At 44.7% G+C, this 26,681-nt stretch overlaps 1 protein-coding gene across 5 annotated transcripts in view; it reads left to right on the forward strand.

Annotated features, from left to right (window-relative positions):
• ARHGAP32 (Rho GTPase activating protein 32) overlaps positions 1 to 19,999 on the forward strand; it is a 207,784-nt gene extending 187,785 nt beyond the window's left edge. For all 5 annotated transcript variants that reach the window (XM_055581190.1, XM_055581192.1, XM_055581191.1 and 2 more), the window contains 8 exons: positions 4,504 to 4,611; positions 5,094 to 5,239; positions 5,936 to 6,131; positions 7,345 to 7,490; positions 10,212 to 10,283; positions 12,328 to 13,203; positions 13,875 to 14,845; positions 16,043 to 19,999. In XM_055581190.1, coding sequence (XP_055437165.1) covers positions 4,504 to 4,611; positions 5,094 to 5,239; positions 5,936 to 6,131; positions 7,345 to 7,490; positions 10,212 to 10,283; positions 12,328 to 13,203; positions 13,875 to 14,845; positions 16,043 to 18,301 — 4,774 coding nt within the window. In that variant the 3' untranslated portion in view covers positions 18,302 to 19,999. The remainder of the gene's footprint in view (positions 1 to 4,503; positions 4,612 to 5,093; positions 5,240 to 5,935; positions 6,132 to 7,344; positions 7,491 to 10,211; positions 10,284 to 12,327; positions 13,204 to 13,874; positions 14,846 to 16,042) is intronic.
• Positions 20,000 to 26,681: the final 6,682 nt, after the last annotated feature.

The following is a 26,681-nucleotide window of genomic DNA, read 5'->3' on the forward strand; positions in this document are numbered from 1 at the left end:
GAATACTGGAGTGGGTTGTCGTTAACTCCTCCAGAGGATCTTCCCGACCAAGGGACTGAACCCATGTCTCCTGCATTAGCATGCATATTCTTTATTGCTGCGCCACCAGGGAAGCCCAATCTAATAGTATACCAGAATTTTTTCCCCCTTTCTGGGGTAACCGTGTTTGTTTCTTGGAGTAATGGCCTGTTTGGGGTTTGCTGAGTTTCTTTTTATCGCTAGCTTGTCTCCTGACTCTGTCACAGAATGATGGGTATTCTCTCAGTTCAGGTCAGTCGCTCAGTCGTGTCCGACTCTCACGCCAGGCCTCCCTGTCCATTACCAACTCCCAGAGTCCACCTAAACCCATGTCCATCAAGTCGGTGACACCATCCATCCATCTCATCCTCGGTCGTCCCCTTCTCCTTCTGCCCTCAATCTTTCCCAGCATCAGGGTCTTTTCAAGTGAGTCAGCTCTTCGCATCAGGTGGCCAAAGTATTGGAGTTTCAGCTTCAACATCAGTGCTTCCAATAAACTCCCAGGACTGATCTCCTTTAGGATGGACTGGTTGGATCTCCTTGCAGTCCAAGGGACTCGCAAGAGTCTTCTCCAACATGGTGAACATCTTCTCCAGATGGTGATGGCTGCAATCACCATCTGCAGTGATTTTGGAGCCCAGAAAAATAAAGTCAGCCACTGTTTCCACTGTTTCCCTGTCTATTTGCCATGAAGTGATTGGACCGGATGCCATGATCTTCGTTTTCTGAATGTTGAACTTTAAGCCAGCTTTTTCACTCTCCACTTTCAGTTTCATCAAGAGGTTCTTTAGTTCTTCTTTGCTTTCTGCCATAAGGGTCATCTGCATATCTGAGGTGATTGATATTTCTCCCGGCAATCTTGATTCCAGCTTGTGCTTCCTCCAGCCCAGCGTTTCTCATGATGTACTCTGCATATAAGTTAAATAAGCAGGATGACAATATACAGCCTTGACGCACTCCTTTTTCCTATTTGGAACCAGTCTGTTGTTTCATGTCCAGTTTTAACTGTTGCATCCTGACCTCAGTTCAGTTCAGTTCAGTCGCTCAGTCGTGTCCGACTCTTTGCAACCCCATGAATCGCAGCACGCCAGGCCTCCCTGTCCATCACCAACTCCTGGAGTTCACCCAGACCCACCACGTCCATTGAGTCAGTGATGCCATCCAGCCATCTCATCTTCTGTCATCCCCTTCTCCTCCTGCCCCCAATCCCTCCCAGCACCAGAGTCTTTTCCAATGAGTCAACTCTTCGCATGAGGTGGCCAAAGTACTGGAGTTTCAGCTTTAGCATCATTCCTTCCAAAGAAATCCCAGGGCTGATCTCCTTCACAATGGACTGGTTGGATCTCCTTGCAGTCCAAGGGACTCTCAAGAGTCTTCTCCAACACCACAGTTCAAAAGCATCAGTTCTTCGCGCTCAGCCTTCTTCAGAGTCCAACTCTCACATCCATACATGACCACAGGAAAAACCATAGCCTTGACTAGATGGACCTTTGTTGGCAAAGTAATGTCTCTGCTTTTGAATATGCTATCTAGGTTGGTCATAACTTTCCTTCCAAGGAGTAAGCGTCTTTTAATTTCATGGCTGCAGTCACCATCTGCAGTGACTTTGGAGCCCCGAAAAATAGTCAGCCACTGTTTCCACTGTTTCCCCATCTATTTCCCATGAAGTGATGGGACCAGATGCCATGATCTTCGTTTTCTGAATGTTGAGTTTTAAACCAACTTTTTCACTCTCCTCTTTCACTTTCATCAAGAGGCTTTTTAGTTCTTCGCTTTCTGCCATAAGGGTGGTGTCATCTGCATATCTGAGGTGATTGATATTTCTCCCAGCAATCTTGATTCCAGCTTGTGCTTTCTCCAGCCCAGCGTGTCTCATGATGTACTCTGCATATAAGTTAAATAAGCAGGGTGACAATATACAGCCTTGACGTACTCTGTTTCCTGTTTGGAACCAGTCGGTTGTTCCATGTCCAGTTCTAACTGTTGCTTCCTGACCTGCATACAAATTTCTCAAGAGGCAGATCAGGTGGTATTCCCATCTCTTTCAGAATTTCCCACAGTTTATTGTGATCCACACAGTCAAAGGCTTTGGCATAGTCAATAAAGCAGAAATAGATGTTTTTCTGGAACTCTCTTGCTTTTTCCATGATCCAGCGGATGTTGGCAATTTGATCTCTGGTTCCTCTGCCGTTTCTAAATCCAGCTTGAACATCTCCAAGTTCTCAGTTCACATACTGCTGAAGCCTGGCTTGGAGAATTTGGAGCACTGCTTTTCTAGCATGTGAGATGAGTGCAATCGTGCAATAGTTTGAGCATTCTTTGGCATTGCCTTTCTTTGGGATTGGAATGAAAACTGACCTTTTCCAGTCCTGTGGCCACTGCTGAGTTTTCCAAATTTGCTGGCATATTGAGTGCAGCACTTTCACAGCATCATCTTTCAGGATTTGAAAGAGCTCAACTGGAATTCCATCACCTCCACTAGCTTTGTTCGTAGTGATGCTTTCTAAGGCCCACTTGACTTCACATTCCAGGATGTGTGGCTCTAGGTCAGTGATCACACCATCATGATTATCTTGGTCACAAAGATCTCAGTTGTGTTTAAACATATCAAGGTACCGTTTAAAAGAAACATTTCCCCATGAAAACACCCCTTGTGGTGCCTAAAATCGCGCTGTCTGTCCAGCTCTCCTCCATCAGCACCAGCTCTTACCCTCCTGGAACCTCCCTTCATCACTTTCTTCCTGACTTAGACCCCTTCTCCTCTGGACCTCTGCCTGTCACCTTCCCTGTGTCCACTCCCTGCTTTCCTAGTGTCCGTCTTTGGTAACTTCCTGAGACAAGTTGTGTGGGAGGTGAATGTTTGGAGACTTTGATATGAAAATGCTCTTATTCTCCTCATACTTTTGACTGACAGTTGGCTATAGAATTTTCATCTGTAAATAGTATTTTCCCATTATTCTGATGGTATTACACCACTGGCATCTAAGCAAAAATGCTGCCGCAAAGTCTGATACCAGTTAGAGTGCCACTTTTTTAGTATGACCTATTTTGTGTTGTTTAAATCCTTTTGGATGTTTTTAAATTTAGAACCTACCTAGTTGTTCGTCTCCATGGTGACTCATCTTGGAGCAGGCTCTTTTTCATTCTTTGCTCTGGGCACTCATTGGGCTTTCTCCCTCTGGAAACGTCTGAGAAATTTTCTTATGTTATTTCCTTGATGGTTCTCAGAGCAGCTTACACCTCATCCCTTTTCTTTATTCTCTTTCTAGAATTGTTTTTATCTATTGAACTAAACTCTTTTGAGTTTCTTGCCTTTTCTTTGCCAGTTTCCACATATGGATTTTCTCCAAACCATCTCATGATTAAGAACACTTAATTCTAAGAACTAACTGCCTTCCCTCCCTCTCTTTCTCATTTTTCTGAATGTTTCTACTTTATAGCATGCTTTTCTATTTTTGTTTCATGTGTATAATCTCCTCTCTCTGTGAAAATATTACCAGTAATCATAGATTTGGGTTTGTTTTAAATTGTTCTCTCCTTACCACGGTATTTGTTTCTTCCTCATGTGGCGGCTTATCTTCCTTTTCTTCTCGAGTCGCTGTCAGGCTTACCTGAATCCTGAAGACTCAAATATTGACCACATTTTAACTTTCATTGCTGTTCAAATAATACTCTTAAACTTCTATCTTCCATTTATTGTCTTTAATAGTTTTAATCCCTATAAGGTAAGGACACTTTGAGAGATGTATAGGTAGTATCTTGTGTTTATCTAACTTAACTTACATTTAAGCTCATCATTCTTTATTTTCCGAGATACTCTGCCCTATTGTTAAATCTATATATAAAAAATTGTTTACATGAATCACACTTGAGCATATATAAGATAAACCAGGAATTAGGATTTAGAGTAAGCTTTCTGTTTCAAGAGCATGTTATTTGCTCAAATAGTCTGCCCATTGGTGCCCTCTGGAATTTTTCTTTTAACTCTTTTTAGGCTTGTGAAATATTGTCATTTTCTTTTATAAAAGAAAAATCTAAATTCTCTCTTGTTAGCATATCTGCTGCAAATAGAATACCATGACTTCATGATAGCGTTTGTCTGGAAACTGACTTTTAGAGGATTTACTTCACTGATGTTTCTGTAACTAGATGTATAACAGGCAAATATTACTAAAGATTTCTTTAAGACTAAGCTGTTTCATTTTCTGAACCAATCCTATCAAAAACTTTCATTTTTTACTGCCTTAGACAATTTTTTCTCAATATTCTATAGATGTAATTACTATATATAAAATCCATACTACTCTGACAGTTCTATAGAAATAATATTTAAATCTTATAGGCAACAGAAAACCTCAATGGGATCTATAGGGTTTCTTTTTCCATTTTTCCATTGAAAACTTAGAGATTAATTAGTGGAGCTTTTCTGCTCTATACTACTCCCTGATGTTTCTTTGTGTTAATATGTTGCATTTCATTTTCCAGAACACTGGAGTTCCTAATGAGACACTTGTCTCTTTTAGCTGACTATTGCTCCATCACAAATATGCATGCAAAAAACCTAGCCATCGTTTGGGCTCCAAACCTGCTAAGGTAAGTTGCATTTGACTCATGACCTAGAGTAGAAACAATCAACCAACAGTCTAATTCTTCAGTGTTCTCTTAAGGAGAATTTTAATTTATTTATTTACTTTAAAAATGTTTATTTATTTGACTGTGCTGGGTCTTACCTACAGCCTGCGGGATCTTTAGTTGTGGCGTGCAGAGTCTTAGTAGCAGCATGTGGGACCTAGTTTCCTGACCAGGGACTGAACCCAGGCCCTCTGCCTTGGAAGTGCAGAGTCTCGGCCACTGGACCACCAGGGAAGTCCCAAGGATAATTTTTAAAAGTAAAGCTGATCTGTTGTTTTTATGAGTGTCTTCCTTAAAACAGGCGGTCAAGGTTTAGCCAACGCACTGTCAAAGTGTGCTTTCTTCCTCTGGTTCACTTGTGATCTACACACAAACCGAAAGATAATGCTCTTCAAGACTGCTCTTCTGGGGACCCTCTGATGGTAGTGTCATTTACCCCACAGATCAAAGCAGATAGAATCTGCCTGCTTCAGCGGGACGGCAGCTTTCATGGAAGTGAGGATTCAGTCCGTGGTCGTGGAGTTCATCCTCAACCACGTCGACGTGCTCTTCAGTGGGAAGATCAACGCAGTCATTCAGGAAGGGGCAGGTAGGCCCACGTGGACGCTCTTCCCCACTGGGAACGTGTCTTTAAACCCCCACCACTTCAGTGAACAGCATCTCTTATCTCAGTTTAATAAATCTGTCTCCAGAGAAAGCAGCTAATTTATATCTGCTTCCCAAAACTCACAATTTAACAGTTCTGTTATGTGTTTTTAGTGAATACTAAATATTAGACCTACCATGATCTAAGTTCAGGGAACATAAAAAGTGTATCGTGTCACCTATTACTGATGTGTGTGAAAGTGTAATATAGAGCAGCAGAAGAAAAACTCCTCCCAAAACTAAAAATGCATGACTAATTCTAGGCCTTGTCTGCAATCCTTTAAGAAAGGAAAACAGTTAAATTATTAGTTAAATTAAATTAGTTAAAGTATTAGTTAAATTAATTATTAAACTATTTAGTAATAGTTAAATTATTAGTTAAATGCTTAAGGAATTTTATACTTGTATCTATTACTGTTAATAACCTAGTATGTCATTTTCTATTCCTCAGTATAAGGCTCTGTTGCTTTTGTCATTTAAAAAATTTAATAAAGAAAATTTAAAACAACACAGAATGATAGATAGATAGATAGACAGGTAATCAGATGGTTATACACACACAGTAACAGATATTTATAGTTTTCCCCCAAGTCAGAAAGTTTGAGTCGCGTCGTTGCTTTTTTTTTTTTTCTTTTCAAAGCTTCTCTATCAAGACCCAAGTCCCTGCTGGTCTCGTCTCCATCTACCAAGCTGCTGACACTGGAGGAAGCCCAGGCACGAACACAGGCTCAGGTCAATTCTCCAATTGTGACCGAAAATAAATACATTGAAGTAGGAGAAGGACCTGCTGCACTCCAGGGGAAATTTCATACCATAATCGAGTTCCCACTCGAAAGGTAAAATTCATTAAGTCCTCCTTAAAAATGTGCATTTCATGACTATTTGTTATTTACTTTTCTTTTACTCTGGTATTTTAGTATTATTATATTGATTCTGTCAGTCCCAGAAAAACCTGTTCATTCGACTGTGGATGTTACTTCATGGGAACTGAAGCAAATGGTTATCGAAAAGCATTGCATCATGTCTTAGGAGAAACAGAGAAGCAGAGCTGGGAGGACACTGACAAAGTCTGAGAACCACTGCTGTTCACGTTCTCAGTGTCCTCTCCAGCTCTGATTCTGATTTTCTCTAAAGAAATGATAATAACATGGTTTCCGTAACTTCTTTACTAACTGATTGTGAGAAGACTAATATCTATAAGTTAATTTTGATCTCAGGTCACTCCTCTGGCTGCTCCATAAGAATGTCAGGATTTCAACTCCCTGCATTGGATAGTACTAATAGAAGTTCATTTCCATATGTTAGTATACCTTTCTAAATTATTTTCATTTCCGTCGACTGAAATACTCTTTTACTTTGTCATTCTGAGTTTGTCTTCAGCTTCTTGACTTTTTTACTCTATAATTTCCTCAAAAACCTCTTTATAGAATAGTAATCAAGAGTGTCGACGCTGGGTGGACCTGGGTTCCAACCTTGACTCCATCATTTACTAGTTTTACAACATTAAACTTCTTCTTACTTCCTCAGCTGTACACTGAGAATAGTACTTAAAATGACAATAATAGTACCTACCTCAAATGGTTTTATGTAACGTAAATGAGATACCGTGTATACCAGTTAGCAGAGTGCCTGGCATTCAGTATATATCAGTTACTTTTCTTAGTGCTTTGCTTATTTGGGGGCTTAATTCTCTTTACACACACCTAGAATCATTTTCTTCAACTCTATTTTATTTTTGGAGATTTAGTATTTTCTCTTCCTAAATGTCTTATTCTCACTTTTTTCACAGATTGTGAGATTAGCTCTCAATATGAAAAGCTGGTTAAGTTATCTTTCTGAGACTAATTACAGCTATTAACATCCGTGCATTTAATCTCCATTTCCTGCTGCAGCGGCCGTACTGTGTGGCGCGCGCTCTGTGGAAGGCGGGTGTTGCCTGTGTCCGCCGCGCCTCTGCAGGCTGCTTGCCTCTTTCCATCATTTGTTCATCTTCAGTGAGTAAAGGTAGCCTCTTGGATGCCTTAATGCAGACTGTTTTCTCTCTCCTAGGAGGAGGCCTCAAAATAAAATGAAAAAATCTCCCGTGGGGAGCTGGCGTTCCTTTTTCAACTTGGGAAAATCGTCGTCTGTTTCTAAACGGAAGTTGCAGCGTAATGAGAGTGAGCCCTCCGAGATGAAAGCCATGGCTCTGAAAGGTGAGTGTTCATGCCTTCCCTTCCCTCTGCGCCCAGGAGCGGCCTGCATGGGGGCTGCACCTCCCGTCCTGTCACACGGCTCTCCTCTTACCAGGACACACACTCCGCACGTTGTTGTCACAGGCGCCAACAGGGTGTGTCCTCCTTGTGCTGTTTCGTGCGAACTGTCTTCTACCAATGCTTTATCCCCAGATACATAGTATATATAAGTGCATAGAAGTTCCCAGTTTCTTTGAACTATACAGATTATATATAGGGTCAGTGTGTTTAAAAATTCATAACATGCTTGTAATATAGTTTGTATATGGTTGGTAATAAAAAGTAACTGCTGTGGTATTTAAACTTATTAATCTTATATATTTATAGATTTTTTACAAAATGACAAAATCAGGTTTTGACATGTCTGTCAGAGTTTTAAATCTTATAACCAAAGAAAGGTGTCTTTTTCCTAGATGATACATTGAAGTGAGAGTATCTTATTGGATAGATAAATCTATTTCTGTGTTGTTGAAAGTACTGCTCTTTTAAAAATCATTTAGATCTACTGCTATTAACAGGTTCTGAATATGTTAGTGCTTACTTCTCAGGCAATGCTAGAAATACAGTGTTCGATTCATTTAATTCATCATTCTTTCAGTTTGCAATCATGTACTAAGTATGGGCTAGATATTTTGATAGCAGCCTCTGCAAAAAGAAAAAAAATTAAGACACTGCTCCCAACCTTCATGTCTTTTGGGACATACGCGTGTAAGAAAATAAATTTCATGCAGAATCATAGCTGTTGAAATTGAGGCTTATGTGAGGCATTTATGGCAGGAGTGGTCAATTCCTATGGGGAGAGAGGTGGGTGGTCCGGAAATAGAACCTGTGACTTGGGTTTTGAAGGATAAGTAGGGATTCACCTGACCAACAAGGGACTGAAAAAGGTGTTTCGGGACTTGGTAGCAGAGTATGTGTTGGCGTGTGGAGCAGGAAGCATGAAGAATGTACGGGTGGGATGGTACACACAGGGCTTCAGTTCTCAGGGGCCCAGGGTGCTTGCCGGGGGTGTGGCTTTGTCCTGAATTCCTTGGGTGTCACTGAATAGGTGCAGTATGTAACATGATCGGGTTTGGGTTTAAGAAGAATGACTTTGGCAGCAATGTGGGGAATGTCCAGGAAGAGGGTAAGCCTGGAGTCTGGACAGTAAGTCAGGAGACAGTTATAGCTGTGCAGGCAGGAAACGAAGAGCATCTGCAATAAGCAGTGCCTGTGGGAGTGGGAAATAGATTTGAGAGGTATTTATGAGGCAGAATCGACAGGGTGGGCAGAAAAGTGGTTGAGAAAGATGCGAAAGGCAATTGTCAGGTTTGATTAAATGGTCAGGGAGTTGCTGTTATCACTGAAGGGAGTAGTGAGTTTGGGAAGAAAAATGACGTGTTAATTTTGGACGTAGTGAGTTGGACCTGCCCAAAAGGTGATGAGTACTAGGGACCTGGAATTCAATAAAGGACTTTTATCTGACTAGAAATACAGATTTGAAACTCGTCAGCAAACCAAGGGTGAGAACCCTAGGGATTTTTTTTTATGCCCAAGGGAGAGCCTGCTGAGTGAGAGAAGCAGGTTGGAGGCTGAATCCTGGAGAAGAGCAGTGTCTAGAGGGTGGAGGAAGCAGAGCTCTCACGAAGGAGAGTGAGAGGAAGTGGTCCCTCAGCAGGGACAGGAGCCACGGTGGTGGTTGTGCAGTCACTAAGTCATATTCGACTCTTTGCGACCCCATGGACTGCCTGTTGGCGTGGACTGCAGCAAGCCAGGCTTCCCTGTCCTTCACCATCTCCCAGAGTTTGCTCAAACTCATGTGCATTGAGCTGGTGATACCATCCGACCATTTCATCCTCTGTGATCCCCTTTTCCTCGTGCCCTCAGTCTTTCCCAGCATCAGGGTCTTTTCCAGTGAGTCGGCTCTTCACGTCAGGTGGCCAGAGTACTGGAGCTTCAGCTTTAGCATCAGTCCTTCCAATGAGTATTCACGAAGGAAGGGCTTTATAGGGAAATGTCAGCAGCATTGAGCTCTGCTAAGAGATTGAAAGAGGATGAGGATATTTCACAAATAAATTCAATACATGTAATTAATTAAATGACCTCTGTTAGTTTCCTAGGGCTACCATAGCAAATTGTCACCAACTGAGACAGATTGGCTGAAAACAACAGGAATTTATTTCCTCACAGTTCTGGAGGCTAAAAACTGAAATCCAGGTGTCAGAGGGCCATGTTCCCTCTGAAGGATCCAGAGAATCCTTCCTGGCCTCTCCCAGCTTTGGGGACACCTGTGTTCCTGGCTGGTGGTGGTACCACTCCAGTCTCTGCCTCTGTCTTCACATGGCTTCTCCTCTGTCTCTCTGTAGCTTCTCTTATTAAAAGGATACCAGTCATTGGATTTAGGGCTCACTCTAAATTCAGTACGAGATCATCTCAAGATATACCAGTCTTTAGGAAATATAAAAGCAAGTTTTAAAATTCATCTCTATTCTGAAGTTTATTATTTTTTTAGAAAAGAGATTTTTCACATAGGAAACCACTTGAGAAGAGTACAACACATTATATAAAATGCAAAATTGAATACAGTTGTAAAAATCTAATCATTCTTGAAAGTTTAAATACACGTACAGAAAAACGCTGTCCCGTTTCACTGCATATGTAAGAGTGAATAAAACACCACACTGTTCGGTTTTGATTCTGCAGGTGGCAGGGCAGAAGGCACCCTCCGCTCAGCTAAAAGTGAAGAGTCTCTTACTTCTCTCCATGCAGTCGATGGTAAGACTAAAGCATCAGTTGTTTTATTCTAGAATATATTTCATAAGGAGATATACTGCTTAATAAATAGGCTGTAGATTATAATTTCCTAAAATACTAGTTGTTGTTGTTCACTCACTAAGTCATGTCCAGCTCTTTGCAACCCCATGGACTGTAGTCCATCAGGCTCCTCTGTCCATGGGCTTTCCCAGGCAAGAATACTGGAGTGGGTTTTCATTTCCTCCTCCAGGGGATCTTCCTGACCCAAGGATCGAACTCATGTGTCCTGTATTAGCAGACAGGTTCTTAACCACTGAGCACCAGGGAAGCCTCAAAATACTAGTATCTACTTAGTATTGTCCATTGATGCTTTAATATGGTACTAGTCTTTAATTTCTTCACTTTTGACATGATTGTGATTCAATTTACGTAAAAGTAGGTGAAGTGTTTTAAGTTAACCATTCATATTTATTAATGCCCAAAAAAGATGGTTTTAATAGTATTTCTTTAAATTTCAAAATGAGAGCACAGTGCTTGTCACAGAGTATAAAACTAAGTAGTATTGATGTTCAGATCAGTGACCTTTTGTCTTGCAAATTTAACGTAACCTTAAATCTCATATATCACTGGTTAGAGATAGCCCTCATTATCTGAGGATGATTTTCTACCAGGAGAATGCGACTGAAAGTGAATCTGCTTAAAATGGGGACCAACATGTTATGGTTAATAGTACAAAAAGATTTGATTGCAACTTGGACAAAACTAAAAGTGTTGAAAATAACTTTTTAAGCTTCCCTTTAGTGTAAGTCGGGTTACAGTTGCAGCTCTGTACTAACTTCCAGAATGAACAAAGGTTACATCAGTGCTGACCTGGAAGGAGGCAGAACTTCTTTGACAAAAACAGGTAGCAGCAGATAGGACTTCCCCCACATCAAGACTGGATTGTGGGGGAGGATAGGGAAGAAGGCTTTGTTGCAGAAATGACCGAGAGCTGCATTGATTTCCTGCAGACTTTTCTTAATCCGTTGGTTTTCAAATTGTGTTCTTCTGAAGTTTCCCGGAGGTGTCCTCCTCCTGGTCAACTTTCTCATCCTCATTTATAACTTCTAACTGCCAGGTCCTCATTGACCCATGGCTCTACTTGGGATTCAACAAATCCCTGCCTTTCATGTCAGTGGGGTGTCTGCCATCTTCCTGATTTTCCGGGATTTTCCATTTCACTGCAGTTGAGAGTGGTTCTCAAAAATAGTGCGGTGGACTGGCTAAGTGCTTATAGTAAGGTGAAAATAAAATTTGAGTAGGGATTAATTTTATAAGTGGTCAACACATTAGTGGATGTATTTGTGTCAAGACAATGTCTCTTTATGGTACTTCGTCACTATGGCTCATCACTGTAACAGAATAATGAGAATGAGATAGAGGACTTCTCTTACCAGTTGGATGTTTAGCAATATCATAAAATAAGGTAATACTATCACCACTCTTAAGGCTTCTGCCTGACAAGCTTAAAGCCTGTTCTTGTTGAAGAAAAAAAATAAAATTATTTTTAAATATCTGAAAGGGATACATTACTAAATATAAAATTATACTTTACTAAATATAAATACTTTTTTTGAGAAGTTCAGTTTTGGGTATGAGGATATTTCCCCACAAAAACAAAAGAATAAAGCAAAAAAAAAAAAAAAACCCTCTTTCTGTTGCCTGAAGTACCATTTAAAGTGAGTAGTTGTACCTCACAAGTCATGTGTGAAGTCAGTGATAAAACAAGACAAAAAGAAGTGAAAAACTTGCCCAAAGTCACAAGAGTCCATGTTGCAATAGTAATAGAATCTAAGAGTTCTGAGTCCTCTTTCCTATGGAAACCATCCAGTGCATCCTGCCTCCAATGGTACCAAGTGAATCTGTTATTGAGCGTTTGCTTTGGGGGTTCCATCTGTGCTCCCCAAGAGACGGTTGCGTTTCCTTCCTGTATGTAGCGCATCTCTGCTGTACTAAGTCGCTGACTCATAGGGCACTGTGTGTCCTGGGACATTCATATTCTGACGCTGCTACCCATTTTTGCCAGGTGACTCCAAGCTGTTCCGACCCAGAAGACCCAGATCTAGCAGTGATGCCCTGAGCGCCTCTTTTAACGGCGAGATGCTGGGGAACCGCTGCAACTCCTATGACAACCTGCCCCACGACAACGGAAGCGAGGAGGAAGTCGGGCTGTTGCACATTCCGGCTCTCATGTCTCCACACTCGGCTGAGGACGTTGACTTGAGCCCACCAGACATCGGAGTAGCCAGCCTGGATTTTGATCCAATGTCATTTCAGTGCAGTCCTCCTAAGGCTGAATCAGAATGTCTGGAGAGTGAGGCTTCCTTCTTAGACTCCTTGGGCTACTCCAAGGATAAACAGAGTACCGATAAGAAGGATACGGAAACAGGCGGTAGCCAGTCACAGACTCCAGGAAGCACTGCAAGTTCTGAACCTGTGTCTCCTCTTCAGGAGAAGCTGAGTCCATTCTTCACCCTGGACTTGAGCCCCACTGAAGAGAAAGCATCAAAGCCATCCTCGTTCACCGAAAAGGTTGTCTATGCTTTCTCTCCAAAGATCGGACGGAAGATAAGCAAATCACCCTCTCTGAACATATCCGAGCCCATTTCAGTGACCCTTCCGGCCCGGGTGTCAGAAGTCATCGGCCCCGTCGCAAACACGGCAGCTCAGAACGCACCTTCTGCAGCCTGGAACAAAAGTAGCGAAGAAAGTGATGTCATAAATAGATCCCCCACCCAGGTAGTAAAGAGAAAAGCAAACGAGAGAGAGGCCCAGGAAGGGTGTGAGTGTGAAGCCCAGCCCCCGGACCAGGGGGCTGCCGCAGACGTAGACTCACCAGGGAAGGAGGAGCCTGCCTCAAGCAGTCAGAGTAAGGCTGTACCTTCTGGACAGACTCAGACAGGTACCATTTGTTTTCCTCCATTCTTGCTTTAAGCTAAGAGGGATCTTCCACCAACTGTGCCTTTTAGGAGAGAAGTTTACTCCACAGCTAGCCTTTTATCAAAGAGAATGTTTTTTCTAGGTGGTGCTGATGGCTCAAAGCCCTAAATTAAAGTCAACCAAAACATCCCCCAAAGGGCCAGCGGTCCTACTTCAGATCTTGATAAAGTGCCCTTGTCCAATCAGAATTCCTGGATAATTTTGGCACAGCTTCATAGCTCTTGATTCTGTTTTCTCTTCTGATAAAATTATCTATATTATAGCCTTACACATTAACTAGCCAGCCTACACCATCAAATGTAAAAAGTATTCTTAATAACATTCTGCAAGCACTTGAAGCTTGTTTTCTAAGCAATCTTTCCTGAGCCAGATGAGGGACTGGCTCCCTGCCTCGCCCATCTCTGTAGCAACCCAGGAGGAGATTGCAGTCTTAAACACTCTCTGGTTTAGTTTTCCTTCTGAACCAGATGTGTTTTCTGCAGTGTTTGCATGTGGGATAGAAGATTGCAGATGGCCATTTTGAAATACGGAAGGCACTTTTTTTTTTAGTGATCAAATGGGGGAATGTTTGGCTTTCCATGTAGGATAACACAAGCTACCTTTTCACTTTCTTTTTTCCTAATTTCCCCCCAGGAGCAGACACACATGACCCCCCTCAGGATTCCGTTCCTGTAAGCTCAGTCTCTCTTATCCCACCGCCACCGCCTCCGAAAAACGTGGCACGCCTGCTGGCGCTGGCGTTAGCAGAATCTGCACAGCAGGCCTCCACCCAGTCACTGAAGAGACCAGGCATGTCCCCGGCTGCCTGTGCACACTGTGGGGACGTAGCGGTGGCTGCAGCCGAGGACAGACCGCCTGCTCCCTACTCGAGCGTTACTCTCGAGAAAGCCTATTTCCAAACCGACAGGCCAGCAGAGCAGCCCCACCTCCAGAACAAGGGCCCTGGGCATGGTGACCAGCCAGTGCCAGACACAGCAGCTGCGGGGGACTATACCCATTCCAGCACCACTGACTCCACGGGGCAGTCCCCGGCAGACGTACCAGGCGATCAGCCACATCGAATCTATTTATCTGGGGACCCAGAGAAGGCCAGAGTCACTTCCGTTCCCTTGACAGACTCAAAGTCTGATGATCTCATCACTTTCCCTGAAGACCAGTCTGTGAAGACCAGTGTGCCGACCGTCTCCTTTGTGGACCACGATCAGCTCCATTTCTACAGTGGAGATGAGCCTCCTTCTTACCTTGGTGCAAGCGTGGATAAGCCCCATCACCCTTCAGAACTTGCAGACAGAAGTCCTGCCCCTTCTCATTTGCCTAGGGACAAAATCTGCCCTCCTTCCGGGTCCCCTGAAGAGAACACCAGCACAGCCCCCCTGGCGTACATGACACATGCTCCATCAGCGGCCATAGCAAGTGCCAGCGAAGCCAGCTGGGACGTGGCAGAACAGCCCAGCGCAGTGGAGTATGTAACCGCCACCCTTCAGCGTGCTCAACGAGCCAGCCGTCCCCTACCCCTACCTCCTTCCCAGAGACCTGCAGAGCAGCCCCCAGTCCTGGGGCAGGTACAGACCACAGCCAGTATAGGACTAACCAATCCCCATAAGGTAAGAAGTGGGGCGGGTCATTGGCATGCAGTGTTTTTCCAAAGGTGTGCCACTCTCCATCAGTGTGTGCCGTTACTGCCAGTGAGATCTGACATCTCTTTTTAAGTCCTATGGCCTATTTCCATGAAACACTTCCTGGTTGAGATTGGGATCTGCCTTTATCTTGATGCTGGCTTTTCTCTGAAAAAGGAGCAGCTTCTCCATGGCTGTGGTTTAACTATACCCTCTCCCTTTACAAAGAGATTATAAGCTCAGGAGTCCACCTGGCCATTGGCTGTCAGAGTTGTGGGGTTTTCCCAGCTCCCTCACTGACTCATTGTGACTCTGGGCAAGTTGTCCAACCATCTCTGCCAGTTTTTCACATGTGCATGACCAAAGTGCTCAGGACATTTGGAAGACTTTATGTCTTACCAACTTTCTAGAAATATCAGAGATGACAGTGTCTTAGGACTTGTTGTTTTTTCAGCATTAGCCATCAGATTGTTGAATAGTCAAGCACCTATTTTGATGAGAGAATGTTATATGCAGACTGTGAAGTTTTTTTGTCGTTGCCTTGGACTAAAAGGACTTCACTGTCTAGTCCTCTATGGAAGATGCTATTTCCAGCCACTTGTTTCTCAAGGGCAGCATGCGTGCAGCCTTGCAGTGAGAACCATGTTTGTCCTCTGCTGCCACAGACACACTGGAGCGGGAGGGAGAGGCGGAGGCTGTGTTGAATGCCACCTGGACATGTCCCTTCCTGTCCCTCCCTGGCCTGGGGGCTGAAAACTGCCCACTGGGTAGTGGGTGTCACTTCAAAACACTCTTCAGGTAGAATCAGCACTGCTTGTTTAACAGAATGTTCTTGGTGTTGAGACTGAGCTGCACAGATAGACCGGGCATGTGGTTTCAAGCCTAGTGGTCTTTTAAGCAAATCAGATCTGTCATGGTCCACTCCATCTCTTGAAAACCCATCCTAAATGAGAACAGCTCTCCAAAGATGGGCTGGCTGCCACACCAGGTGGCCAAACAGGCCTGCCTTCTTTTCCTGACTATAGGGACAGGTAGGCCTCTGCCCTGTCCAGCACCTCTGCACAGCTTGGGAAATTTCCAGCTGCTGCCCACATGGCCTCAGCTTGTGAGTTATGAATTCAGTAATGTTTGATTCTGTAGAGGGAAGCATAAAAAAACACTCACAGTAATATCATCTTTCAACAGGTTCAAGGAGCAGTTCCGGCTCCGGAGAGGCCGCCTGAACCCAGGGGCATGGGTGACCCTGCACCTGTCCTGGTTGGGGATGGCGGGGCCGCTGCACAGTGCCCAGCCTCTGCTCCAGCTCCCCAGCCCGTCCTTCCTGAAAAGGTGCGGGAAGGCGCCAGGGCGCCCGCGCTGCACCTGCGCGCCGAGTCTGTGCCCGCGCACGCTTCCTGTGGCTTCCCCACCCCGGCGCCCCCCGCCAGGACCATGGAGAGCAGACTGGCCGCGGCCCTCCACTCGGGCAGCGCCGACGGGGCGGGCAGCGCCGGGTACCACTCCTTCGTTGCCGCTGCCTCCGTGGAAGAGCCCTTGCCTTTGCCCCTCCCTGTCCCACAAGCCAAGCACGGCCCTCTTAAGACTGCTTACCCCACGTTCGCCAGGCCCGACCTCACCACGGAGCCCTTCGGTCCAGAAAACTGTCTGCATTTCAGTATGACCCCAAACTGCCAGTTCCGCCCCCAGAGCGTGCCACCCCATCACGGGAAAGCGGAGCCGCACGCAGTGTATGCATCCAGGTCGGAGCCACCAGCCTCCACAGGCCCCCGGTACAACACGTACGTGGCCCCGGGAAGAAGCGTGTCTGGACACCACCCGAAGCTGTGTAGCCGGGCAGAGTATGTGTCCTCACTGAGCTCGTCTGTCAGGGGTGGCTGCTACCCCGAGGACATGCCGCTGTACCCCACCATCCGCCGGGTGCAGTCTCTGCACGCGCCTCCGTCCTCCATGATCCGCTCTGTCCCCATCTCTAGGACAGAGGTGCCCCCAGATGAGGAGCCCGCCTACTGCCCACGACCCCTGTACCAGTATAAGCCATATCAGTCATCCCAGGCCCGCTCGGACTACCACGTCACTCAGCTACAGCCTTACTTCGAGAACGGCCGGGTGCACTACCGGTACAGCCCCTACGCCAGCTCGGCCGGTTCCTACTACAGCCCCGACGGCGCTCTGTGCGACGTGGACGCCTACGGCACGGTGCAGCTGCGGCCCCTGCACCGCCTGCCCGGCCGCGACCTGGCCTTCCTCGCCCCGCGCCTGCAGGGCAAGAATGTGTACGCGTTCACCGGGGGTGCGGCCCCGCGCCCCCGGCCCAGCGTGGCCAGCTACTTCCCGGCCAATGACCACAACGTGGTCCACATGCCCCCGGTGGCCGACGCGAAGCACGCATACGCCTCGTGGGACCTGGAGGACCTGGAGAAATACCGCCTGCAGTCCATCCGCAGGGAGAGCCGTGCGCGGCAGAAGGCCAAGGGGCCCGTCGTGTCCCAGTACGACAACATGAGCGCGGCCGGCGCGCCGGACGACCTGGGCGGCATCTATGTCATCCACCTGCGCAGCAAGTCGGATCCTGGGAAAACTGGACTCCTCTCGGTGGCCGAGGGCAAGGAGGGGCGGCACCCGGCCAAGGCCCTGAGCCCCGAGGGGGAGGACCGCTTCTACCGGAAGCACGCGGAGCCGGAGCTGGAGCGCGCACCTCACCACCAGGGCGGGTACGGCAATGGGCAGCCGGAGAAGCCGTGCCTCCCCCAGAAGCAGAGCAGCGTCAGGAACCGAAAGCTGCACGACGCAGGCTGCAGCCTCCCCGAGCATAGGCCGCATCAGGAAGCAAGCCATAGGCAGCTGTGCGACCCGAAGAACGGGCCCCCTTTCCCCCAGGGAGCTAGCCCGCTAGACTACGGGCCCAAAGGGCTTCCAGACCCTGCCGAGCCTGTCAGCTACCTTAACTCTGGAGGGAAATACGTGCCGTCAGGGCCTGAGTCTTTAAGACCGAGCCACAAAGAGGTGCGGCTCCCCAAGGAGCTGGAGCGGCCCCGGGCCCGGCAGCCTCCGGCCTCAGAGAAGCACCCCAGAGACTGCTACAAGGAGGAGGAGCACCTGTCGCAGTCCGCGCTCCCGCCCCCTAAGCCAGAGAGGAGTCACAGCCTCAAACTGCACCACCCCCAGAGCGCGGACAGGGACCCCGGCGTGCTGTACCACTACCACACCCACGGCAAGCGCCCGGGCCGGGGGACTGCCGGGCCGCAGTACGATAACCTGGAGGGCTACCACTCCCCGCCCCAGCACCAGCGAGGGGGCTTCGGAGCAGTAGCAATGGGCCCGTACATGCCCCCCAGCTTCCCCCATCCCCAGAGCAGGACATACGCCACAGCTCTGGGGCAGGGCGCCTTCCTGCCCACAGAGCTGGCCTTGCAGCCTCCTGAAACGCAGGTCCATGCAGAATGAGCCCCGGGAGCAATAGAGTTGACGCAGCCTCTGCTGGACAGTGGACTGTTCTATTTTTTTCAGTAACCAAAAAAAAAAAAAAAAAAAAGGCTACAAACCGCCCCCCCCCAACCACCACATTAAAAAAATAAGAAGAAGAAAAACAAATCACCATCTTTTTCCCTCTTCCCAGCTTCATCACCACCTCTTCCACCTACAGACTGTTGTCATTTTTGTCATTTAAAGATTTGAACGATTGTGAAGCACTGTGTTGAAAACCTAGTAAAGAAATTTGTTACAGACCGTACTTGCCACATAGGGCTGATTTGTAAGAGCCTGAGGACTGCCTTTAATGGAATTTGAGTTTGACCTCGTCCTTCCTAGCATTTGCTGTGTCCTTCAGAGCAGCTGACGCTCACTTCTTGAAGGTCTTGTGTGCCCTGTCCTGTCCTGTCCCCACTTGCTTTACCAGTAGCCACGGCCTTGCCCAGAGGGTCACCTGTTTTCTTTGTCAGGTCATACCCCCCCTGTCTTAGAAGGGGCTGTGTATTAAATTAGAGTGGGGAGAAACTTCTCCCTGAGCCTTCACCTAAGACTATTATTGGATATTTAACAAATTATAGCCCAAAAAAAGGAATAAGCATTTAATAGCCATTACAAAATGTCAGACCCATTAGATCCAGGCTGAACCATGCTCTTCTCCTGGTTGCTCCACACACTTCAGTGAACAGGCTTATCCCACTGCAGAGGGGTTTCTAAGTTACAATTAAAGAAACTTCTTGGCAGGAAGTCTGTGACCTTCGTTAGCACCAGAAAGCTACATCGGTGGTTCTAAGCTGCTGCCTGTCTTCAGTTCTTTTTTTTTCTCAATAGTATTTGATAAATTGTGATCCTAGTGAAGCATTTCACACTATTTGTTTTCCTAAAGCAGTTTTTTTCCCCCCCCCCATTTAAAAAACAATGAAAAACCAGCATGGTTTGCCTGGATAAACACACATAATGTCACATGATTGTAAATTTGCATATTAATTAGTTTCTAAACCAGGTGTCCTGGGAATTCTTACAGTAGCTACAGGTTATTATTATCCGTTAGTAAACTGAGTGTTCTTGCAATAACACTTAGCACAGCCCATTTGACCTGCTGGAATTCTGGGCAGCAACCCTTTAGGTCCCAAGGAATTACCGTGTTGTGTCTTCCCTCTGTCCCTGGGCAATTGCAGTCTTAATTGTAATTGCCATTCACACCAGCATTTCAGGTTTAGTCCTCACAACACTGCAGACATGTTAAACATGTTCCATACCCAGGACTTTCTTTTGAAAGTTTGCATTCCATTCTCTCAACCCACCCCACCACGAACGCCAGACCAGAAGGCAGTCCTGTATTTATAAAACGAGTTGAGATAATCATGTCATTCCATAACTCTTAATAATACTTGATTTTTATACATTCACATGTTTTAAATGCTCAAGTTTGTAGAAGACACTAGGAGAATTCCATTCCATTTCCTGGATGGTTGCTGCTCTGGCTTTTTAAAACTTGGAACTAACGTTTATTTAGAGCAAAGAAAAATCTTTTAAGAGGCTAAATTGATGCTGCTATTATTGCTGTGAAATTGTATAAAGATTAGGATTCATGCCAGTTTTTTTAAATCTAAAAAATCATGTGATTGCATTTTAAGGGTTTATATTTAGAAAAAGAAAATAAAGTTTTAAGAGCAACACATTTACTTATTAATATATGTGGAAATACTCTGTTAGGTGTTCTTTTGTTCCCCCAGAATTGATCGAAGAGATTCAATAAAGATCATGGAGGAAATCCTGAAATTATAGAAAAGGTCTGTGAAATTCAGGCCTCAGTACAGACCCACCTGGTCTGTAGTCACAGTGCTAGGGAGCCTGATAGGATACTTCCTTTTAGCACACACATCAGGAGCTCTGTGCAGGAATTTGCTCTTTGGTGAATATACAGCACTAATTTTTTTTCCAACCATTACCATCTTTTTGTCAGTAGGCAACCGATGGCCGCTTTGAGGGAAGACAAGCCGTCTGAGCTCTCACAGGCAGCCCGGAGATTAGAGAGAGGAGCTGGTGTGGCCCCGAGACACAGATGGCTTTAGGAGCTGAGAGCCTAGAAAGATGTGGCTGAAGTCTGTCCAGTGTTCATATCTGTGGATTGGTCACACACACTGTTTACTCCTGAAACTAAAGTCTATTTTATAAACACTAAGGTTAATTCTTTAAAGCGGTTACTTTATTAATGTCCTATGAGTTTGGAAATATCAGGTACATATTTTGAATACAGAAAAATGACTCAAATTCCCGGTAAAAGTGTGAAACATAAACTCTGCAGTCTAGCGCTGTCTCGCCGAGTGTAGGTGCAGCCTTAACTTCGGGTGCAGAGTTACTGAGGGGCTTCGCATGCATCCTTCCCTTCCTGGTTGTCGCGGGCAGACGGCAGGTCACCGCGAGCCAGCTTACCTCAGCACAGCCACCTTGTTGGTATATGACGTCGCAGGTTGAGCAACCAAGCGTCAGCACTTTTACACTTTGACATGGAGCCACGATCAAGTAAACGGAGCTGCCTTACTTGTGAAACCCAGAATTTTAATTCTGTTGGTATTTTCACAGCCATGTCTCCAGATTTTATCCTTTTTTGGCAAAATTCTGATGCCACAGCTTGGTTTGATTGAAATAAATATTCCCTGGATGTCTCGTCAGGGACTCTGCTGACAGCCCCAGAGATGCCACCTCCTTTCAGTAGATTTCACCTGAGCCTCATCGACAGCTCACCATCTTCAGTTCCCTTCTAAAAACATGAAAGTCCTTGGGATGGTCCCAAAGACAAGGCCTGCACATTTATATCATGGCAAAGCATTTTTTAAAAGGGTCGGGTTGAAATAGGAATAATCCTGTAAAGAAGAGGGACCATTCATGTGAGCAGAGATAGACTAGGTCATTACCACACCTGAAGCAGCAATAGATGTATACAGTGTAAATTTGAAATCCGCCCTTTAGTTTAAAAAAAAGGAGCCTGCGAAGTCCATTTATCTGTTTCCAGCCCCGTCAGTCACTCATCCAATATGTTGGCAGAGTATCGTCCGAGCAGTGTGTGTTAAGGAGTAATCATGAAAGCAAAAGTATGTCAGAAAGTTACTTCCAAATGGTTAGAGGCATGTGACTTTTAGTACTGTGTGTTAACGGAATGTCAGGAATGGTATATTTTAACTGTGTGCAAGATAATGTCGGTGTGCACAGAGGGTCTTTTTTTCCTTTTTTGATTAGTGCTGTTAGTGTTCAAAGAATAAAAATGGTTGTTTTACAGTTTAGATTCCAAGATAGCAAAATCTGATTTTTCAACCATGACCTGCATGAGAGAAGCATCCTAGGAAGTCTTAGCTCATACTTCTGAGTTCTTAACTTTAATTTATATAGTGTTTTTTTTATGTTTTAATATTTTTGTGAACTGGTGTAAATTGTTAATGCATATAAGCTTGTGTATTTTTGTAAATAGTTTGTGATTTATTTCTTGACCCATATGTAAATATTTAGAGTCTCATTTCTTCAAAGCTTATTTGAAGCTGAGTTGTGGGTTTGGGGTTTTGTTCATTTGTTCCTTTGTTTGTTTTGGTTGGGGTGGGGGGCGGGGAGAGAAGGGATTTTGTATTCTGATAATCCAGACGGAGATATCTTGTGGTTTAAAGCAAATGTCCCACTGAAAGCAATTCAAATATCAAGAAAATTATTTCAGGTTAAAACACACTTCCTGTGTACGTGTTTGCTTTCTAAACCTAATGTGAGTTATAACAAGGTAGATGGGTAATCAGGGGTAATCGGGGCTATTCTGGCCAAAAGATGAGTGTTTGTATGACACAAATTCTTATACCAATAAGATACTTCATTTGAGGGAAGGGGTTTAATATCTCCTGTCTTCATCTTTCACAGTAGGCTGCCTGGCTGCATTTTTCCCTGGGGCAGACAGTCTCTTTGGAACTGCGGACCTTGGCCTGCGCTGCAGGGTCTGAGCAGACCTGCTGCCGGCCGGGCTGCCTGCAGGCGTCTGTGTGCTGGGCTGCCTCGGGGCTCCTAAGCTTAGGGTGCACAGGAAGGTGAACTAGCTTCTTAGGTTCTCCAGAAGGGTGTTCTGTATACAGCCGTACTTCTCAAGATTCCCACAAAGCATCCTGTGTACTTTGTGGAGTGAAAATGACCAGACAAGAATCTCCTACACTTGTTTCCAGCTGGTGTGTGCGTAAAGATGAAGCATTCCAATGTGTCAAATGCTGTCAGTCACCCAGCTACCAGATGGGGGTCCAGACGCATTCCTGTGCCAGAGTTCTCAAACGCATCTATATCAACCAGAAAATTTTGAAGGAAAAAACAAACCCAGTAGCAAGCTATTGAAATTCTAGTTTTCCTACTAGGAATGATAAATTACAAATCATTCTTCATCCTAAAATATTAGGGCCTGTCACTTTTTTGCCAGCCATACAGAAGGAAAGTCACCTGTTGCGTACAGGTGACCCTAGCATGCCCACCATGTTCTATCTACCTGCTACCACACTGCAGACCGGAAGCAAGGTGTGACATCTGCTTCCAGTAAACACACCCAGCCTGAACACATGTTCCCATAGAGACTGCTGCTCAGAGGGGATAAAAGACATAGATGACATCTCCACTGGGTCTTCCACTGTCCTTAATTTTCTGAAGTTCTCATTTCCATACCAACTATTATCAAATGTCCTTCATGCTGATGAAAATAGAGTACCCTCCTCTTAAAGTGTATATTTACTTATCACTGAGAAATCAGTGGTAAATACATTGGTGGTGTTTGAAATTTTCTTTTGTGGTTCTACGGGAAAAGGGCACACTATAGTAATATTGACTCCTTGTTGCATTAAAACTTCGAGTACCTGCAACCACCTGAAATAAAACATTTTAGTTGCCATGTTTCTCACATAATTGCATAATTAAGAATGTGTGTCTTAAAAAGAAAGTTGAGATTTAATTGTTATTTAAAATATTTAATCATAGTATTTCCAGAGTATATTTCAAGCCACAAACTTCTTTTGCTGTTAGTATACCTAAGGACTCATCATTCACACCTGCGGATCACTGTCCCATAAGATAGTGATATGGTCAGGACACACTGAGATAAAAAGTGTTTGCTTCTACGCATACCAAATGCTCTGTCAGGCCAGTCTATACATAAAAGAGTCCTATCACGGTCTTGTAGTTTTTTTTTTTATTTCCTAAATCCTCCTTTCTGACGTTACTTCCTGCCACTGTCTACATGCTACCTGTCAGACTTCCTCTAAATAACCATTCAAAATAAATAAGCTTGTCAAAATGGTGAGCAAAATTCTGAAAGATTGGGGCTTTGCATCATCTGTATTTCATTACCTAGAGCCTCTGATTCTTTTCTCCTAATAAGGTACTTGTGTAGCCAGGTTTCGGAAGATGAGATTCTTGTGTACGATGCTTAGAAGGGAGAATAAAACAGACTTAAGAGTTCTCCCTACATTTGACCTTTTGTGAGAACGCAATATGATTAGACACAATGGCATTTTCCATGCTAACAGCTCCGCAGAGAGGAATGCTGACCCACAGGAGACATCCAGCTCCTCCATCAACTCCAGGGGGAAGAGAGAAAGGAGTGCCAGGCACATAACTTAAGTTGTCACACAGCCATTCAGTTAATGCCCCTTTTCCCATTTCCTAAAAACATCTTGCAAAACATCCTGAGATTTCTCAGTCACATGTTCATGCTTTAAACTGGGCAGATACTTCTCAAACTTTAGACTCCGTATAGATCAGCTGGAGGGCAGTTAAACGTAAGACTCCTTGGGCAACCACCAGACAGTCTGGTGGGTCTGGGGTTGGAGCCAGGAATCTACAGTTTTAGCCACGATTGGCTGCTTCTAGCACAGGTGGTGGAGACGTACTTGACAGCAGATGGAATGGGCCTCTTTCAGGGAAACCAGTTCTAGTTTCTAGAGCTTTGCCACTTTTTCTCATTCACACCATGGTTCCGCATCTCTTTAGTGATTCCAGAAGTTTATCATTAATTTCTCTATCCCTGTGAATAAATATTAATCCCAGGTTCAATTATTTATAGCAATGAAAGATAGAAAAATTAGGTCTAATTGACCTGACAAGCAATACAGAAAAAAAAAAGCATTCTCTAAAACTGGTAAGATGCTCATGACTGTTTATAACACTGTCTCCTATTATACACCTACATAGTCAAGGTCTGTACCATTGCCTCCCATTATACACTTACACGGGCAAGGTCTATACCATTGTCTCCTATCATACAGTTACATAGTCAAGTCTCATTTGTGAAACATTCAAGCTGTTAGGAAGTGTAGTTCATGCGTATTGCTATTCACACAGTCAACTCAAATACTGCATTAAGGGATAACAGAAATAACACTTTGAACCAAGTGATCTGCCTGCCTTTCTCATCAAAACATTTACAAGAACTATCAGCACATAAGTCACATACTTGACTCTTCAGTTTTGTGTATTTTACCAGCTGCGGGCAATAGTATAGACGTGTTTTGAACAGCCCATGGTGACACCGTCTTACCACATAGTACAGGACCGGTCTCTGCTGTAAGCCTTGTGCGGCTATGAACTCATCTGTTCCCCATTAGTTTACAGATGAAGCCAAGGCACACAGAGGTTAAACCCATCACCACTACCGTACACAGCTAGTGAAGAGTGAGGGAGCTGAGAGTCAGACCCAGGTAACTCCTGACAAGCTTATGCTCTAATAAAAGCAGACTTTAGAGTTGAGTAATTGAATCCTAACTGCTAAAATTCTAAAACCCTTAACTACTAAGCCTTTCTAAAATTCATACTAAGCCATGGCTTTCTCATCTCTAAAATGGGAATAATAATAATAGTACCTACCACTTGGGGTTGCTGTGAGAACTAAAGTAGATAATGTCCCTAAAGGGCAGAGCAGGAGCGCAAGTACCCAGTAAAAGTTGTCCAGGCTTTGTATTATGGGATGGTGCAAGATTGTGCAGAATTAAGGAAGAGAGGGTTCTGTTATATGTCATTATGAATTTAATCAGTTGGTCAGCCTTTCTGTAAAACGAGGGTTTCACATAGTTGACGTATCTTGCAGGAAGAGAATCTTGACTGGTAGAGATAGATGCAAGACATAATTTGGTGGTTAAAAGGAAATTTCAGAGGGAGACTGGTAGTGCAGAAAGCCCTTGCTTTCTGTCCCGAGCCCAGGTTCCCTGCCCAAGCCGTACACTCAGCCAAGGATGCCCTTCTCACGGGAGGCCATTTCTCTTCGCCAGGTTCTCTATCAGAGAGCCTTCCTTGATGACCCAGTTCAAGACCACTTGATCCCCTCACCCTCTTAATTCTCTAAATAGCAGTTATTCAGAAATGGTTTGTGTTTTTTGCCTACTAATTGTCTGCATCCCTTCACTGGTTTCTAAGCCCTACGATTCCTTGACACACAGTATGTATGCAAATAGGCTTGTTGAATGAATGAATGAAAAATGTTAAAGAAAGAGATCACCATATGACCCAGCAATCCCACTACTGGGCATATACCCTAAGAAAACCACAATTCAAAAAGACACATGTGTCCCCAGTGTTTATTGCAGCACTATGTACAATAGCCAGGACATGGCAGCAACCTACATGTCCATCCACAGATGAAGGGTTAAAGAAGTTGTGGTACATATATATGGTGGAAAAGTGAAAGTCTCTCAGTCGTGTCCGACTCTTTGAGACCCCACAGACTATTCAGTCCATGGAATTCTCCAGGCCAGAATACTGGAGTGGGTAGCCGTTCCCTTCTCCAGGGGATCATCCCAACCCAGGGATTGAACCCAGGTATCCCACATTGCAGGTGGATTCTTTACCAGCTGAGCCACAAGGGAAGCCCAAGAATACTGGAGTGGGTAGCCTATCCCTGCTCCAGCAGATCTTCCCAACCCAGGAATCAGACCAGGGTCTCCTGCATTGCAGGCAGATTCTTTACCAACTGAGCTATCAGGGAAGCCATGGTGGAATATTATTCAGCCTTTAAAAGGAATGAATTTGAGTCAGTTGAACTGAGGTGGATGAAACTAGAGTCTGCTATACAGAGTGAAGTAAGTCAGAGAAAAATAAATATTGTATATGAATACACATATATGTATATAGGATATAGAAAAATAATACTGATAAACTTATTTATAGGGCAGGAATAGAGACACAGACATAGAGAACAGACATGGGCACAGCAGGGGAAGGAGAGGGTGGGATGAATTGAGAGAGTAGCATTGAGACATACACACTACTGTGTGTAAAATAGCTAATAAGAAGCTTCTATATAACCCAGGGAGCTAAGCTCAATGCTCTGTGATGACTTAGGTGAGTGGGATGGAGG

Source organism: Bubalus kerabau, chromosome 5 (assembly GCF_029407905.1).
Source record: "Bubalus kerabau isolate K-KA32 ecotype Philippines breed swamp buffalo chromosome 5, PCC_UOA_SB_1v2, whole genome shotgun sequence".
Lineage (NCBI taxonomy): Eukaryota > Metazoa > Chordata > Mammalia > Artiodactyla > Bovidae > Bubalus > Bubalus kerabau.